A 19,287-nucleotide genomic window follows, 5' to 3' on the forward strand; every position below is an offset into this window, starting at 1 on the left:
TACTTTTGTAATCTTGGGATTGTAGAACTTCTCGGTATTTCTTTTAAATGCTTCAGAAGGGTCCTCGAACAACATTAAAATACCCTTCAATGATCTCGTGGCGATGTTTAGATTGATATTCCACATCGTATCTTGTTTGCTCCTCGTGATCTTTTGGTGTCGCAGCACTCGATCATACAAAATAGCTAAACTTCCCGTATATTGGTTACGAATTTGTCTGGCTAATTCAGGATCTGTTACCATATCATACTCCAGTGAGATATTGTCAATGGAATAGCTAGCATCTTCAGCAGCTCTGATTAATCTACCGTAGTCATTTAAAGTGAGTTCGTATTCTAACCTATCACCTAGGGATGCTTGATAGAAGGGCATGTGGGAATCTAGTAATTCAAAGTCGAGCGGAATATAGAATCGGCTACCTAATGCGCCGGCAACAGTGAGATCTTTTTTGACGGTATTATCACCATTTTCAGCACCCACACGCAGTTTCAATGTGTTCCGATTACAAATACCTTGGTACTGTAAGTTTTCCCGCTCTTTATCCGTTCTCCAGAGATCCATGTAACAATAGTATACATCGCTATCGTCAATACTCAAAACCTCATTACCACTAATTTTGACCGCGATTTTCTTAATGATAGCACGACCTATGTTCTGAACAGGCTCCCTGTTAACGTCGGTAGAAGCCAAACTAATCGTAAATGCTAGTCGAACAGTTCCAGGAACTAACACATCGTGTGCGCCGAGATTAGGAAAGCGAACCAGAAGTGTTTGATTCTGATCAATGGTACTCGGGTTATTAGTTACAGTTACAGACTGACGAATTGCTTTGACCCCTAATGGATCCCGAAGTCTACGTTGTGGGTTTAACTTGCGTCCGTATTGCGAAGACATTGTTATATCAAAATTATGTTTACTTATGTTTAATATAAAAATGGATGATTTTAATCTAGATAACATAACTGATACTAGTACAATCGAGGAGGGTACTGATGAAACCAGCTTTGGTGGCATGAATCTTAGCGATGAAGTTTTACAATCAACCGTTAATGATTATTACAATACCTTTAAAGATGTTAGCCCAATTGGTCGTCACTATTCAAAGTTTGAATTAGATGGTAAAGGAACATTGCGACTGCGTGGCGCTCAAGATATTGATCTCATGAATTCTTGTACTCGTAAGCCCCTAGCCTTGTCAACGATAGCCGCTAAACACGGTATCAGCACTGTTCATGATGAATTAGGTTTTGTAGACTACTCACAAGAAAAACTTTCCGCGAAGACTACTAAGGTTCTTCGGACTGTGCGTGATGAACTTGGTACTATAGATAATTTGGAAGAAAGCTCGAAGGTGGCCTCAGACGGACTCGGAGAAATATGGGATACCTACTACGATAATTCCACGGTCAGTGTACCATCCTCAGAGTTCAGTATTAGGGAATTACGAGGTCTTGACAAGGCAATGCAAACAATGCGGGGTGAACTCATCAATATTAAAGCCAAGCTATCCGAACTCGACAAGCATATAGCTTATGAGAAAACAAAACTTGAACAGGATGGTGATAAATTCAGTAGACGTCTTGTTGCAGAAAGATTGCGTAACTTAGAAGACGAAAGATCGGCCCGCCTCGAAGCTGCTTCCAGTAATAGACAGGCACTTCGTTCACAAATCAGTCGAATTCGAGAAACTATCGATCAAGTCCTCAACAATGATACTACACTGGCCGATAAAATTAAAAGATTGTTCAGAGAACAGGGGATAACCACTGCCAGTATTTTAACAGCATTGGGATTTATTATATCGACTTTGACTCTCACGTTAACCAGTGGTACAGGAGGTGGCACTCCGCCTAGTGATAGGGGCGGCATAAAAGAGTGGATAAAAAAGCATTTAAAGGCATTAGGAGAAGCACTGGGAAAGCTTGCTGGGAAGGCCGCGTCTGCACTTCCCAGCATAATAGGGAGTATAGTTTCCTGGCTCTTGAATTTATTAGTTAAGACTACCACTTGGTTTAGTCAAAACTTGTGGGCACTGATCGTAGCAATTGCAGGGCTGTTGTACGTATCCGGTAAAGACTATTTAACCAAATCAGTTCGCTAAGAAAAATTTAACCAAATCATGAGTAAACCAGCTGCGACTCCATCTACTATAAGCGCTGTTTTTTCATTGATATGTTGTTGATTTTTAGCTGCAATATGTGGTGGCACTTGTGGTTGTGCGTTAGTAGATGGTAGTGGTGTCTGTGGCTTGACTATTCCCATTTCGCCTGTGTTTGTTTGCGTTATTAATTCGGTGTTAATATCTGAATTTATACCTGGTTTTTGTTGATCGGTAGCAATAACAATTTTATTATTATAACCGATCACTTGACCGATCTTTAGTTCCATATTACTCGGAGACATGTATAGTCCCGGCGCATAAACTAGTCTACCTTGGATTGAGCGTACTGTAATACATCTTGATAACGCTTTATAGATGATGGTATGTCAACTGGTGAATAAATAGCATCCTCCACATTTGCAACAAACTGTTTTTGTGCATCGAGTGCCGTCCCAGAGCCGATTATTCCCGTTCGTGTTTGCGATTGTGCACCAAGAATTGCCCATACATAAGTTCTTATTGATTCATTATCTCTTACAACTCCTGGGTTAGTAAATTTATTTTCTGTTTTATCATTAAGAAATTCATTCCAAGCGTTTGCGGTATCATTCAGTTGTACAAATTTTGTAACAATATAAACTAAACCACTCTTAAAACTCATAATATCTCCTCTCTAATCATTACTCGAAAGTTCCCAGCTGTGATACCAATGATGGGTTTTTAGAAAATAATCATACATTCTTATGTAAAGTTTGCTGGTATGCAACAACTTAAATGGATTAAATGGACCTTTGTTAACTTCTTTAAATAAATCATCGCTTTCTTCTTTGATGGTTATTTTCCATGTGTAAGGAACGCCTAAACCATGGTTAATTCCTTTAATACGCCAATCTTTACTCGTAGAAACATTAAACTCCTGACAAATACGTTCAAAGGCCCTCTTATCATATGGATTATTTGTGGAATTCCATGCTCGATCCTGCGGTAATGGAGCACTAATTTCTTTAAGTATACGTCTTATCTGATAGTACATGTGAAATGATAAAACAGACTTATTTAGTTCAAATCCTGGGTCATAAAGAGATACACCACATCCTGTTGTGGCACACCATATGGCAAAGTTTAACTGGTTCTGCCAAAATTGCATTGGATTGTGGAACCAATCGTGCACCATTTTATCGCTAGTTGCCGTGACCCTGTATTTTTCAAAGATATCAGGGAATTTAACAAAAAAATAAGCACCAGAGGCACTTACTAAAGTCGACTGATTAGTAATGTAAGTATATTTCATATTTAAGTTATGATATAGTATCTTTGTATATTCAATATATATGTTAACACTCCCAGGAATAACAAATGGTCAGTCTATTGAACTGCTTCATACTATCGATAACTCGGATGGACAACTTAAAGTCGCCCTCTGCGATGTAACGTATTACCCACAGTGGACCAATATAAGTGATGCGAGAATTAATAATTATATAAGACGAGGTGGTGTGACCTCCCCTCTCATTATTATACCTGATTGGTATTACAGCGTATGTTCCCTCAATGATGAAATTTTAAAGCCTAATGGAATTACTTTCACACAAAATGAGTCAAATGGGATGTTGATTATAAACGCTGGAGAAAGGGGAGTAACTATTTATTGGAACTTATCAAATACACTTGGATTTGTAGGAGGAGAAAGAGGAGAAAAAAGAGTATCAATAGTAATACAACCCAACGAAACAGTGCATGGAGTTAAATTACCCGATTTAGTTCCCTATAAAGAGTTGTGCATCCATCTTGATCAGATCAGTACAACGGATAATATTCAACTCGAAAGTCCTTCTGCTCTGTTGAGATCTATTCCAGTCAAAGATGAAAAATATAATAGCGGTAGAACGGAATCTTTCTCAACATTACAATATAAAAAACTAAAGCAGGGTATTATTTCAGATCTCAAAATTTCTGTATTAGATGTAAAACATCAACCTGTGCATATAGGATACTTGAGTGTAACACTCCATATTATAAAATAATGGTTGATTCATCAGGCCCTGGAACGCTCAGACAATGTAATACAATCCGCTTTCCGATCCCGGAGACACAGAAGGATTCGGTAAACCCGGCACCAATGGCAAGTTATACGCTTTACACTTATATATACAAATATTCTACGTTTAAAACACTAGTAGCCAGAAATATTCTTTGAATGACATGGACTTACAATATCCACTCAGGGGGACAAAAAAATTTACACTAAGTCAACCCCCTTTGAGGATATGGCCAGTAACAAACTCAGATATAATTTCGTTCTACTAATTTTTAAAAGGTCAATCATGTTATACAATACATATCACAAAAATTTGTTAAACAATTCTATCTCTTTTAAAAACCCAATAACTAAATGAGAATTAATATTATAAAAAAGATCCTTGAGAGATGATGATTTGAAATATTTATCCCTTGTGATGGAAAAATCAACACAAGCAAGACATGCTTGACCGTGATTCTCTCATCACAAGGGATACAAAATGGAGGATCTTCACCTTTCAACAAATATTCGTTAGTGTATCTGCTATGGCCAATACGACATCGTCGTAAAATGACCTCCTCAAATCTGGACTGACAACCCAAGTAGGTTTTAATCGATAGTTGGTTTTATTGCATGTAATTTATTTGTACCTACTTGGGTGTCCCACTTCTTTTGCATAAGGACTTTGATATAGCATCTAATTAAAGGTTTGTAGTCGCTGTATGGTATAAAAAGTGGGGTCACAGATTTGTTGAGAGCTGCTTTTGCTGCAGCATCAGCCATAGTGTTACCCGTGATTCCAACATGACTGGGTAACCAGCAATAGACGATGTCGTATTGGCCAGTGGCAAGAGTATTGTGTAATTCTAAAATATCAAGAGTGAGTGGATGATTTGAGCGGACATTTTTTAATGCCTGTAGGCAAGAAAAAGAATCAGAGAGGATAATGAAATTTTTGCAGATATTTTGTGTCTGAATATATTCCAAAGCTGTTTGAATAGCCTTGGCCTCAGCAGTAAAGATAGAACAATTGTTTGGTAATCTGGAAGAAATAGTTTTTGATCCAACGATGGTAGCACTGGCAACTTTGCCACCATCCTTGGATCCATCAGTGAAAATGGAGCGGTGAGAATCGTACTTTGATCTCAACTGGATATATTCTTGCTGAAAGACTAACGGATTTGTGTCTGATTTTTTAAAATTAGTAAGTGTGAGGTCTACAACGGGGTGGACTAGTTGCCAAGGAGGTGTAGACAGTAAACGGTACGGTGCAACAAAATCAAGGTGAATATTTGCTGCTGTTACATGAGGTTTTATTCTAATCCCTAGTGGAGGAACAAGCTTCGGTTTTGTATGGAATAAGTCCTCGTAGGGAGGATTAAATATCCAATCATAGGCTGGATTGGACGGATTTGATTTTAATTTTGTGATATATTGTAAAGCAAGTTTTAAACGGCGTTGTTTTAATGAAGGCTCATCAGCCTCCACATAGAGACTGTCAACAGGAGAGGTCCTGAAAGCTCCAAGACAGAGCCTCAAGCCCTGGTGATGAATTGAGTCCAGCTTTTGTAAGTTATTTTTACAGGCTCCACCATAAATGATGGAACCGTAGTCTAATTTTGAGTGGATCAAAGATCTGTATAAATGGAGAAGGGTTGTCTGATCCCCGCCCCACTTAGAGTTTGAGACGACTTTCAATAAGTCTAATGCTTTTAGGCATTTTGTTTTGAGATATTTTATATGTGGCAAGAATGTCAGGTGGCGGTCAAAAATAAGCCCCAAGAACTTAGTCTCCTCAACTACCTTTATGGGTGTGTCAGATAGAAATAGTTCTGGGTCCTTGTGCTGTCTATATTTCCTGCAGAAGTGTATACAATTAGTTTTTGTTTTAGAAAATTTAAAGCCGTTAGCAAGCGACCATTTTTGGATTTTATTGAGACACAACTGCAATTGTCTCTCAATAGTGTTCATGTTTTTCCCGCGACAAGAAATGTTAAAATCGTCCACAAATAACGACCCATCAACGGAATCATTCAAAAGTTTTGACAGACTGTTTATCTTGATACTAAATAATGTTACAGACAAAATACTGCCTTGTGGGACACCCTGATCCTGAGTATAATGGTCAGACAGGGTTGAACCCACTCGGACTTGAAATTATCTGTCAGTTAAAAACTGTGATATAAAATGAGGCAAACGGCCTCTCAAACCAAAGTCATGTAAATCCTTTAGAATGCCGTGCTTCCAAGTAGTATCATAGGCCTTTTCAAGATCGAAAAAGACTGACACTACATGCTGTTTGTTTACAATAGCATTTTTCACAAAGGATTCTAAGCGTACTAAATGGTCGATAGTACTTCGATTTTTTCGGAAACCACATTGGATATTTGTAATTAGATTATTGGTTTCCAGATACTAAATTAATCTATTGTTCACCATTCGTTCCATGGTTTTACACACGCAACTTGTTAAGGATATAGGTCTATAGTTAGAGGGATCTGTATGATCCCGGCCAGGCTTTGGTATTGGAACTACAATGGCATTATGCCATGAAGGAGGAAAATTCCCAGATATCCATATTTGATCAAATATATCTAAAAGTGTCTCCAGACAGGATTCAGGTAAATGTTTTAAAAGCTGATAATGTATGTTGTCAGCTCCCGTTGCTGTGTCATGAGCTTGCTCAAGGGCGGTGTGTAGCTCATGTAATGAGAAGACTTCATTATAGTCTTCACCATTATCAGAAGTGAAATTTACTTTGATCTTTTCCTGTTGTTTCTTAATTTTTTGAAACTCCAGGACATAATTTGATGTTGAAGAATGTTTTGCTAACGTTTCTCCAAGCTTATTTGCAATGTCAGTTTTATCCGTTAATAACGTGTCATTATCCTTAAGATGATGAACAGAAGATTTTGAGCCTTTGCCTTTTATTTTCTGAACCATGTTCCACACCTTGGACATGGGTGTACGGGAATTTATCTTGGAGACATAGTTCCTCCAAGATTGTCGCTTGTTTTGTTTAAAAGAATGTCGTGCCTTGGCATTTGTAATTTTAACCCTATCCAAATTATGGACTGTAGGATGTCGGCGAAAATATTTTTCTGCTTTCTTCCTACACTTTCTGGCCTGTTTGCAGTCATTTGTAAACCATGGTTTACGAATATGGGGATTCGCAGAGGACTTAGGAATGGTTTGGTCAGCAATGTCATTCAGTAAATCCGAAAACAACTGTATCGGATCTGGAATATTCTGGAAAATATCATGTCTTATTTTGTCAGTACACAGTACCTCATAGAAGGACCAATTAGCCTTGTTAAAGTTCCACCTGCATGATGGTGGTTCATCAGTAGGATTAACAGTTTTAAGTATAGTGGAAAAATGATCACTCCCGCAGAGGTCATCATGGACTGACCATGCAAATTCATTATACAAGTTTGAGTCTGTGAGTGACAGATCGAAGGCAGAATACGAGCCAGTGGCTGGATGTAAATATGTGGCAGAATCATCATTAAATATACACAGGTTGTTGTCAGAAATAAATTCCTCAATGATTTTTCCTTAAGAACTTGTATTTGCACTTCCCCAAAGCGGGTTGTGTCCGTTCAGATCACCCATGATGATGCAGGGCTTTGGGAGCTGGTCATACAGACTTTGAAGATCAGACTGTCGAAGATCAGAAGAAGGAGGTATATACAAAGAGCACAGCGTAAAAGCAATGTGCAGAGTCAGACGAACAGCAACAGTCTGAAGATTGGTATTAAGAGGGACAGGACTATGTATTATCCCCTGTCGCACCAAGATAGTAGAGCCTCCCGTTGCTTTATCTCCTGGAGGAGAAAATGAATGATAGTCATTGTACTGTCGTAAGGTGAACCGATCTGTAGTTTTCAGGTATGTTTCCTGAAGACACAATGCTGACGGATGAAAATCCTATATTAATAATTGTATCTCATTAAAATTATGCCTAAGTTCTCTGCAATTCCACTGTATTATGTTGGACAATTAAGTCATGGTGGCTCAATTGGAGATCCCTCGAGTGAATGTGAGGAGGAACTACTACTCCGCCTGTCCGGTGAGGACAGAGTAACCTCCATATCCAGAGGCCCAAATGAGTTCTGTAAAGGAACCTCTGAAGGTGAAGGGACGATCGGTGCTTGTTTTCTATTCAATTTCTTTTTCCCTTTTTTTGACTGATTTATTGGTTCTTTCATAGACGTTTGAGAATGTTTCTCAGGCTGAATCTCGGTCTGAGATCCTGAACTAGATTGAGTGGCAGGAATAGGTCGATGGATTTGAACAGTAGCAACAGGTTCTTCTGACTTGACCCATGTCAAGTCAGTCTGACACGAAATAGATGATGTTGCTACTGGGCGGGAGACTGCAGCAGAGTAGGAAATAGTAGATTGAGTCGTTGTCTGATCTTTGATTAGTTTTTTGGCATCCAGGTAGGATATGTTTCTGTCACATTTTAGTTTCATGATTTTAGATTCCATTTGCCACACGGGGCAAGATTTAGATGAAGTAACATGTGAGCCAGAACAGTTAGCACATTTCAAATCATGATTACAGTCAGTGCTCTCATGATTGTCACCACAAAAAAGATTGACACAGTTGTTCGTTGACAATAAAAAATTCAATAAATGATTCTAAACGCACCAGATGGTCAATGGTACTTCTGTTTTTTTCAGAAACCACACATGATGTCACTCAGAAGGGTTATTGATCTCCTAGTACCAGACTAATCGATTGTTGACCATGCGCTCCATGGTTTTACAAACACAGTTAGTTAATGATATTGGACGGTAATTTGATGGATCTGTATGATCCAGTCAAGGCTTTGGTATAGGAATGATAATAGCATATATTGAGTCGCGTTTCCAAACATGAATCGGGCAAGAGTGAATTCAGGAGCTGATAATGTATATTTCTCAGCTTTTTTCCTATTTATCATAGCTTGTTTGCAATTATAATCGAACCATAGTTTACGTAAATGAGGGTTTGAAGAGGAATTAGGAATGCTTTCATCACTTAAAGCATTTAATTGATCTGAAAATAGTTGTATAGGAACATTCCTGAAACTGTCAGGTGTTACTTTTTCTACACATAAGGTTTGGAATAAAGACCAATTGGCCCTGAAATTAAGGATAATAATTTGATGATGAGGAATGATTTGCAAAAGTTTTGCCAAGTTTGTTGGCAATTTCAGATCGAGTATATGAGGGTTTGCAGAGGACTTAGAGATGCTTTCGTCACAAATAGCATTTTATTGATCTGAAAATAGTTGTATAGGATCAGGATCATTCCTGAACCTGTCAGGTTTAGTTTTTCAGTACATAGTGTTTGGAATAAAGACCAATTGAACTTTGTAAAGTTCCATCTTGTTAAGGTGGTTTGTCAGACGGATAAATAGTTGTAAGTATTGTTGGAAAATGGTCACTTCCATAATGGTCATAATGGACTAGAATTCGTTTCAAATATTTGAATCTGTCAGTGAAAGATCAAGGGCAGAGTATGTGCCAGCGGCAGGATGCAGATAGGTGTGAGTACAATCATTGAAGATGCATAAATTATTATTTGAGATAAAATCTCAAAGGGCTTTTCCCTTATTATTTGTATCAGTACTCTCACATAGGGGATTATGACCGTTTAAGTCGCCAATGATGATAGAGGGCTTCGGGTGCTGATCATACAAAGTCTGAAGATCTGATTGATGGATAGTTGAGGAAGGTGGAATATACAGGGAACATAACGCAAACACTATGTTCTTAGTAATCAATTTCCGCACACCTATGTCCAACATGTGGAACATGATTCAAAAGATTAAGGACAAAGGAACCAAATCTGGAGTTCATTATCTCAAAGATGGTAATACATTAGTAACGACTCAATCTGAAATTGCCAACAAGTTTTGTGTTACTTTGGCAAACCATTCCTCATCTTCCAACTATAATCCTCAATTTCCAAAACAGCAGGAAAAGAAACAAGTACATTTTTACTCTGATAATGGTGAATTTGGATTAAGGGGGAGATTACCTCAGTTTATATCTCAACTTTTAAACAACATATAATTTCAGCATGAGTGGGCTCTTCCCTGTCTGATCATTTCGATCAAGATCAGGGCGTCCCTCAAGGCAGCATACTTTCAGTCACACATTTCAAAATGCAAATTAGAAGTCTCACTCAAGTAGTAAACAATAGCGTTGATAGTTCACTTTTTGTGTATGATTTCAACATTTCTTGTCGTGGTAAGAAGATGAGTACAATAAAAAGACAGCTACAGCTCTGTCTCAACAAAATTCCAAAATGGGCCAACGAAAATGACTTTTGTAAATCCAAAACAACCTGTATTCACTGTTATCCTAAATATAAACCTCACAATGATCCAGATTTAATTTCAGATGGTACCCCTATCAAGTTAGAAGAGGATGCCAAATTCCTGGTCAAAGTGCCTGAAGGCTCTCGACTTGTTAAAATGGGGACACTCCATTAATACGCTCCCAACTAGACTATGGCTCCATTGTCTATGGTGGAGCTTGCAAAAGCAATTTAGAAAACTAACACGAATACATCATCAAGGCCTAAGGCTCTGTCTGTTAGCTTTTAGGACCTCTACCATTGACAGTTTGTATGTGGAGGGTCATGAACCTTGAACAGCACCGCAAATTACATTCAAATAAATCAAATCCAGTACACAATTGCGTTTTGCACCATCAATATGAAAACCTGTTTCGAAATCTGTCCAACTTGATTCCACCTCTTGGAATAAAAAATCAACCACACATCACTGATCCTAAAATAGGCCTAAAAGTATTATATCACCCTCCCTCTTCTCCTCCCTGGTAGATGGTGAAGCCAGAAGTAGACCTCACTCTAACCCAACTAAAAAAGTCTGAAAGTTCTCCTTTGGTTCGTCAACAAGCATATAACCAATTACGATCAAAATATAATTCTGACAGATCCATTATTACAGACGGGTCCAAAGTTACAAATGCCACCGTCATTGGATCCAGAACTGTCTCCTCTAGAATCCCAGATAATATTTCAATCTTAACAGCTTTGATCTATATTAAAAATCTTAAAATGCGATCATCTTCTCTGATTCGTTGTCTTGCCTTCAGGCACTTAAAAGTGTCTTATCATATCAGCCCATAATGTTTGAAACTATATGATGATATTTCTACTGCCCAATGTCGTCTTTTGCGGGTTACGAAGTCATGTAGTCATAACAGATAACTTAAAAGCCGATGCTGCAGCTAAAGCGGATTTTGACAAACCATTATCTCCACTCCTTATCCCGTACAGTGATTTCAAACCAACAATCAAGAGTTATACTCGGGATCTATTGCAAAAAAGGTGGGACACCGAGGTAGGAATCAATAAACTTCACGAATTTAATCCAACAATCGGTCAAATCTACTTTGGTAGTCAGTCAAGACACGATGAGGTAGTTTTACGACGATGTCGTATTGGTCACAGTCGGTTATCCACGAATATCTGCTTTAAACACTAGGGGACGAACCTCCTAAGTGTATCCCTTGTGATGAAAGGTTCACCCCAAGCATATATGCTATTATCAACGGACATTATTGAAGGAAGTTGAAGTACCATAGAATAACTGTCTCCATTGCCTATCCTAATCGTTGTTAATATCATGAACCATTGTTTTTAAGCCAACTCATTGTTGAATATTTTAATATTGGCTAGTATTGTATCCCAATTGCATGGATCGATGTTCATGTTATCAATCACTGGATGGTCTGGTCCAGACTCGATTATTTACAGACCGCCATCACATAGCTGGAATATTGCTGAGTGCGGCGTTAAACAAAAAAACCCATTACAAAGAAAAAGAAAAAGTGTTGACGTAAATCCTGCTGGGATATCGTGCAGGAAGCTGAGGTACCTTAAGTCCCCACGATCCCCAGCTAGGTGGCCTAGCTTTGGTTATTGGTGGCCTATAGCCCGTGTTTTAAATTGTATGGTTGATACTGTTATAATGAAATTTGTTTTTAAATATAACTTTTCATGAATGACTCACTTGTGAATATATAAACTACCTCTCGTCGCTATATGGCTGAAATAATGCCGATGCGACGTTAAATTGTAACTCAGTCACTGGCGTTCTGAAAATAATATTTGCAGTACCTTTAACCACTACATTGATATTGTGAAAAGGCATTTTTGATACAATCATGAGTGAGACCGTTTTGTTTTGGTGCCGAAATTGGCAGGAAATCCGATAAATACGCATATGTTCTTCTTTCAGACGCGAGTTGATAAGTTTCCTTCTCAACAAAACAGAAGCTGATGACAAAAAGGCATATGACCCCCGCGTCCCCCCAGAATATGAGAAAGGTAAGATTTGTTTCCCTTACTGATTTTATAAAGCTGTCTTTACTGAGTTAATTAAAAATAGTATATCACCATAACAGAACAGGACATCATCGATGTCAATGTGGAATAAATATACTTTATTTTGTTACAATACATTAAACCAAATTCGCACAGTCTTGTTTTTTGGTCATTTTCGTTTCAATCGCGGAGGACCAGATTAGAAATATTTTGGCATTCATAATATTCAAACATGAAAGTGTAATAATTAATACACGCTTCTGCTGGAATACTTTGTGTGGGTTGCCATCTCACGTTGACAACTATTGATCTTTTGTGATTATAACGTTAATTGTACTGTGAGATAATCTGTTACTGCCACTGTCACTGATTAGTATTGTATACCATTGGCCTAGTCATTTTTCTGAATAAACAACGATTCTGCAGCTGAAAAGAACAATATTTCCAAAATTCGAAAGCTTTGGGATGCATTGAAATCCATGAAAATCATTGGTAATTAATGATTTGGTTGGTTGGTTTGTTGTTTAACGCCGCACTCAGCAATATTCCAGCTATATGACGGCGGTCTGTAAATAATCGAGTCTGGACCAGACAATCCAGTGATTAATATCATAAGCATCGATCCACGATCCTTTTACAAGCATAGTCGCCTTTTACGGCAAGCATGGGTTGCTGAAGACCTATTCTACCCCGGAAGGTAATTTATGAGGTGAAATGGATTCTTAAATTTGAATGGACATTTTGGAGATACATATGAGCAAAACTTGATGAATTGTATGAATTCTTGAATTAAATTGTGCTTATTGCGGAAAGGCTACATTTGCACACCAGTGATTATTCAGTCAATACATAACCGGACCATGTACATTGCTTCAGATATACACAGTTGATTGAGATACTGTCTAGACTTTACAGATCGTTGTGCCCGAGTGTGGTGTTGACAAGGAGAAAGATATCAGGAAATCCAACATAGCTGAACATGACAGCTATGGAAGGAACTTAATCATGATTTGGGGTGGGATTAGTGGAGCTGGATCAGTCGATCTCCATGCCCTTTGCTGTCTCAAAGATTAACCATATTTCAATTCAATCAAGGAAGGTCTTCTTTATATTAACAGAGATTATTTGAGATATATTATTTCACATAAACTCATATATCATAGTATATTTGTGGTAGAACAAGGAGAAGATGTAGGAATTACGGATCTATACACAAAGAAAAAAGTTAAGCACACCCCTATTCCTGAACCATGAGAAATGGCTAAAATCATGCCATGGGATGACTGACCACAGGAGCTGGGCAATACCAATGTCATCGGATAGAACAAACATTTGACAGCACTAAAATAAGATATTGGTGAGTTGTGATTGAAATTTACTGACAAAAACATCATGGTAACACAGGTACTGTTTTGGACCTTAGACAATACCTCAAATATGGAGCTGCAGGATTAAGTAAACAAGTTACGTTTGATGTTTCATGTGAAAATGTTCTTTAAAGTTTCTACTTGACATGACACGTGAAACAGACCAGTAGCGGGTATAACCACCACATGCCCGGATGACGCATTCCTCCCTACGTCTAATACCTCCAGTCAGACGTTGGATCTGTTGACAACGTCTCCTGATGCAATGCGGCATAAAATTGGAGTAAATCTTGTACAGGACGATCTCATGCCTGTATGCGCCGCCACATAATATCCCAAACATGTTCAAGGGGGTTTGAATCTGGGCTCATTGCTGGCCAGGGTAGGGTCGTTATTGCATGGCCCTCATGTAATCCACGACTGCATTGCGAACGATGAGGCCTGGCATTGTCATCCATGTACTGAGGTCGAGTAGCAAGAGGGTGGTTGTCAAAATGAGGAACGACGACTGGCCTAAAAACGTCCCGAATGTACTGAACCCCTATTAAGTTGCCCGTTATGGTGACCAAATCCAACCTGCAATCATTAGCGATACACCCCCCAAACCATTACCGAGTCCCCGCCGTATGCAACAGTCGAGTTAATGTTCCTGGGGGTGAAGGCCATGTACCGGAGCCTCCAAACTCTCGTTCTTCCATCAGTGACGTGGAGCAGAAAGCGACTTTCGTCTGACCAATAGATCCGTCTCCAAGTTCTCAGATTCCAGTTCTGTTGCACAATACACCATGTGGTGATCTCTCAACAAGGGACGCTTCATGACTCGTTTAGCCCTCAGTCCTGCTGCTTTCCGCCGGTTAATGACGGTTCTGATGTTGAAACGACGATTGGGAAACCACAGCTGTTTCAGACGAGTACTTGTTAAAAAGGGTTCTCGGCGTATGAGACGAAGAGGGTCCATGTCTTCCCGATGTGTCATCACAGGAGGTCTTCCGGATCTTGGACGGTCTCGTACATCAACGGTCTGGGAATGTTTCTCGACTAAACGGCTTACGACAGTGTGATGACACCCCAAATTCCGACCAATGGCATTACAAGACATTCCTGCGTTATTCATGCCGATTATTTGCCATTTTGTGGCGTTTGATAATCGCCTTCGTGCCATGGTCACACAATATGTCACACAATGTCGTAGATTAACTGTTAAAACCGAGCTTAAGAAGGCCATTTTAACGTTTGGATATACTGCATTAGAGATACTCGAGTGTAGCATGCTGCTCGGGCATACCATGCATGGCACGTGAACTTTCGTCACGCATGACTGATTACATCATATCGAGAAAACATAATTCTTTCCGTAATTAATGACTGTTTCCAAAAATAAAATTTGGACCAAACAATAAAGAAATATATTAGGGTGTGCCTAACTTTTTTTGGGTGTATATTTGGTTTATACATGTTTGCTTGATAGCCCTTTGAAATGTGTTTGAAATATTTGTTACTGATATTGAAGGTCAAATTCATTCTCGAGGTCAAACACTCAAAAGTGATAACTCATGAAGGGTTGAAGTGTAAAGTCAAGGCATTAGTGAAGGTAATTCATAAAGTTTTTTCTTATGAGCAGTGGTTACAAGTGACCTACTTTCAGTGAGAAGCGTGGGCCATATTTTCATTGTTACATATAATTCTGGAAGGAGCTATCATTACTGGTTTATTTTCTGGATAGCCCTTCGGAATTGTTGTTTTCAACAATTGTTGTTGTTAGTCGCAACTGATATTGAAGGGCAACTCAACTCTCAATGTCGTTCAGTAAAAGATGTTAACAGTAACTGAGGAGGAGCTCACTGTAGTACAATTAAATCTGGAATATGTCACCCTTAGGGTGGGGCATATTGTGTTTCGAACTTCAAGGAAGCTAGTATGTCTAGATATAACAAGTACTGGTACCGTAACAAATAATCTTATTATCATCTCACCAGGACCAAAGGCCCGTAGTCGATATTTTTTCTCAGAAAGAACTGTAAGTCTGAACATGAAATTTAAGGATACCATCATACTAGCACTGATGTTTGTTCATTAAAACACTTCACATCTGAACAGAAATATACATGAATTTAAAAAATTGTCCTCTCCAAAAGTACATGCTCAGAGATCTCAGCTTTAAGAGGATATTTGCAACTAAAATAACACAGAATATAACAGCAGCTATATGATATGAACAGGCTGACATTATTTACTAAAAACAAGACATGACGAAAATTTGCATCCGGATACCTTCTGGAATCATTCTGGATACCTTCATCAATCTTCAAGTTTCAAATATTTATTTTGTGTCTCACACTTAATTGAACAAAATGCACCCTCCCCTACATTTTGACATTTTTTGGGAAGGTTTTCTGGAAGGTATCATGGCCGGATTCAAAGTGGAAGGTTTCCAGAATACGGAATCCTACACCTTTTTTGCAGTGTAAATACCATCATCAACTAGGTTCATCAGAAGTAATTCTTTCTCTGTGTGGGTGGTTCTATGAATAAATCTATATTGAAAATTCAGCTGCCTACTGTCATTAGTACGTTTGCTGTAATATGAAAAAAACTTTTGATAGTCCAAAAACATTTTTTATATTTTGTATCTGCCCTTAAAAGTTTCAAAATTTAGAATGCCATTTTCATTACAAATATCTCTAAAAATTGACACCATGATGAAACAAATGTCTTATTATGTATGAAGATTCAAAATGATGATGTAACCAGAGTGGTTCGACCATGATTTGTTTTATATCATTTTTATCAAACTCATGTTTGCTATGAAGTATGCCCCATGCAGTCGAAACATCTCTCCAATAAGGATTCTCCATATGAGATAAGCTGTCACCAATATTAGAGCCGAGTGGGTATATGTGTCTTATGCGCAAGATGTTATTGCTACCTTTATTCTTTTTAAAATATCGTTTGAAGGTGGTCGGTTTAAGAGCATTTATTAAAGATTCAATGTCAACCATTTTATGACCACCTTCACTGTATGCTCGAATCATATTTTTCCTTTTAATCTGAACCTTTTTGTCATTCCAAATAAAATTTTACAAAAAATGTGTTGATTTCATGAATGCATGTTTTTGACGTGTAAGGTAGTGCAGAGAAAATATGCACAAGAGTGGAGACAACCAAAGTTGTTATAATCGTGATTTTCCCTATAAGTGTTAAATTTCCTTTACATCAATTGATTGCCAAGTATGCTGTTAATAATCTAACCGTTTCTTCGTATTGATCACCCATAGCTCTTTTAAGATGGGTTCAGTTAAATATCTAAGATTTCAAAATGTCTTTTGTGCCAGTCTAGTTTTAAATCATTATCTAAAGTTACATTATTTCCTGATATTGCACCTATCCAGATTACTCAGCAGATTTGTGGGTCATATTGCAAATATTCTTTGTTTCCTTTTACAAAGCAGAATCTACAATCTCTTGTGTTTGTAGACTGCAGTACATGTATTGTCTTCTGTTTTCTATGGTAGCGTGTAGCTTTTCTGTCTCTTCTCTATGTATTTTTCTCTATGCCTATGCATTTCTTTGTGTCTTGCTTCTCTTCTTCTTGTGTTACAATACAAGACAATATCTGACAAACCTCGTCCAACGTGACTACATCCAATCGATCTGACTGCTTGCCGCCTTTTCTTGGTTATTGAAGCTTTAGACAAAGAACCCTTCACATTGACTGCATTTGCAATCTCCAAAGGTATCACTGGTATCTACGGAGAGGTTACAAATGTCACACAGCCCCGATTTGCCTCTCTCCATGAAGTAAGTATGTGCACGGAGACTGCAATCTGTCAATCAGCTCAAATTGAAAGATTTTTTCATTATCAAAGTGCTGACTCAATGCACAAGACACTGAACAAGGGCATGACCTGTGATAGAGCAGGCTGCTTGTCTGGTATGACCGAAAATGAAGCTACCAAGGAACTTGAAGAACAGTCCGTCACAGCTGCCAAGCTGTTTACCGTAAAAGAAGGATGGTGTGGTCAAACTGACTAACACATACCTCTTTATCTTCGAGCGAACATCAATCCCTCAATCCATCAAAGCTGGTTACTGTAACATTGAAGTGAAGGTGCCAAACGTTTAGATGTGGATTCAAGTCCTGCCATGCCTTTGCTGTTTGTTACTACTGTGGTGACAAGCATGAGACTGACTGCAGGAAGGACATGAAGTGTGCAAACTGAGGTAGGCCATCTTGCCCTGTGTTGAAATCATGAGAATCAAGATTGAACAAAACATGTCCTTTCAAGAAGCTAAGAAGAGGGTTGCAGGTCTTTCTACAACCACTTCTGTTTCTTCGCTGCTACAGTCTCCCGTCCTGCTGTAACCACTGTCTCTATTGTCTGTCAGACTGATCTGACATGGGTCAGGTCTGTTCAACTTCTATCTACCGCTTCACTAGAAAATCCATCTGTGTCACTTCCCAAACAAAATACTGTAATAATTGTCAAGTCTCAGACTCCAAAACCGGTACTTGAATCAGAAGGTCCACAACTCCTTTGGTCCTCTGGACATGGAGGTAACTCCATCTCCATATGGCAAAAATTGTAGTACCACAAAGTTCTCCTCACGTTCGTGTGATATGTCTCCTGTGGAAGCACGACCATGAATCCACAACATATTATACCATGGAATTGCAGAGGTATTTTTAATAAAATACTACTATAAGTTCAAGATTATAAATCGTCGGCTTTTTGTCTCCAAGGAGCTTACCTGAAGAGCACTGATCAATTTGACATCCGTTAGTACAGCTCTTATCATTCATTTCCCCTCCTGCTGATAAAACTACTGGAGTTTCTTCTTTCCTGCACTCAACACAAATTGCTCTCCGTGTTACATAGTGTTTAAAGTATGTTCATTGTATCTTCCACCTACTACAACTTTCCACCAATCAGACTTTGTGTGATCATTTCCCGAATCCCTGCATAATCAAGGGCAAATTTTATACGGTCAAAATCACATACTGGGGAGTACTGATACCAGTAATAAGAGAAACTATTTTATCTAAAACAATAATTTATTCATTTTATGGATGGATCTAACACGTACATGTATCTGCAACGTGCCACTGGCACATACTCTGCCCTTGAGCTTTCACTTTCGGATTAAAATGTTTTAAACGAATTTGAATGGTTGGTAATAATGACAATTGTTGAAGTGACCATTTTCCAACAAAACATTCATCTATCAATTCCGCTGACAAAGCACCTTCAACAAGGTTGACCATTACAATGGCCAATTGGTCTTCATTCCAATCACTATGTACAGAAAAATTAAAACCTGACAGGAATGTTCCTGATACAATGCAACTATTTTCAGATCAATTAAATGATATTGGGGATGAACAAATTCTGCAAGCACTCATATACGTAAACCATGGTTTTATGATGATTGTAAACCAGCTTTAAAAA

At 38.4% G+C, this 19,287-nt stretch overlaps 1 protein-coding gene across 3 annotated transcripts in view; it reads left to right on the forward strand.

Moving 5' to 3' along the window:
* Positions 1–19,287, forward strand: part of LOC124151850 (glycine receptor subunit alpha-2-like) — a 323,326-nt gene that overhangs the window by 80,910 nt on the left and 223,129 nt on the right. For all 3 annotated transcript variants that reach the window (XM_046524516.2, XM_046524514.2, XM_048387298.1), the window contains one exon: positions 12,388–12,476. In XM_046524516.2, coding sequence (XP_046380472.1) covers positions 12,388–12,476 — 89 coding nt within the window. The remainder of the gene's footprint in view (positions 1–12,387; positions 12,477–19,287) is intronic.

This window comes from Haliotis rufescens, unplaced genomic scaffold (genome assembly GCF_023055435.1).
Source record: "Haliotis rufescens isolate VD_foot unplaced genomic scaffold, xgHalRufe1.0.p SCAF_7, whole genome shotgun sequence".
In the NCBI taxonomy this organism is placed as follows: Eukaryota; Metazoa; Mollusca; class Gastropoda; order Lepetellida; family Haliotidae; genus Haliotis; species Haliotis rufescens.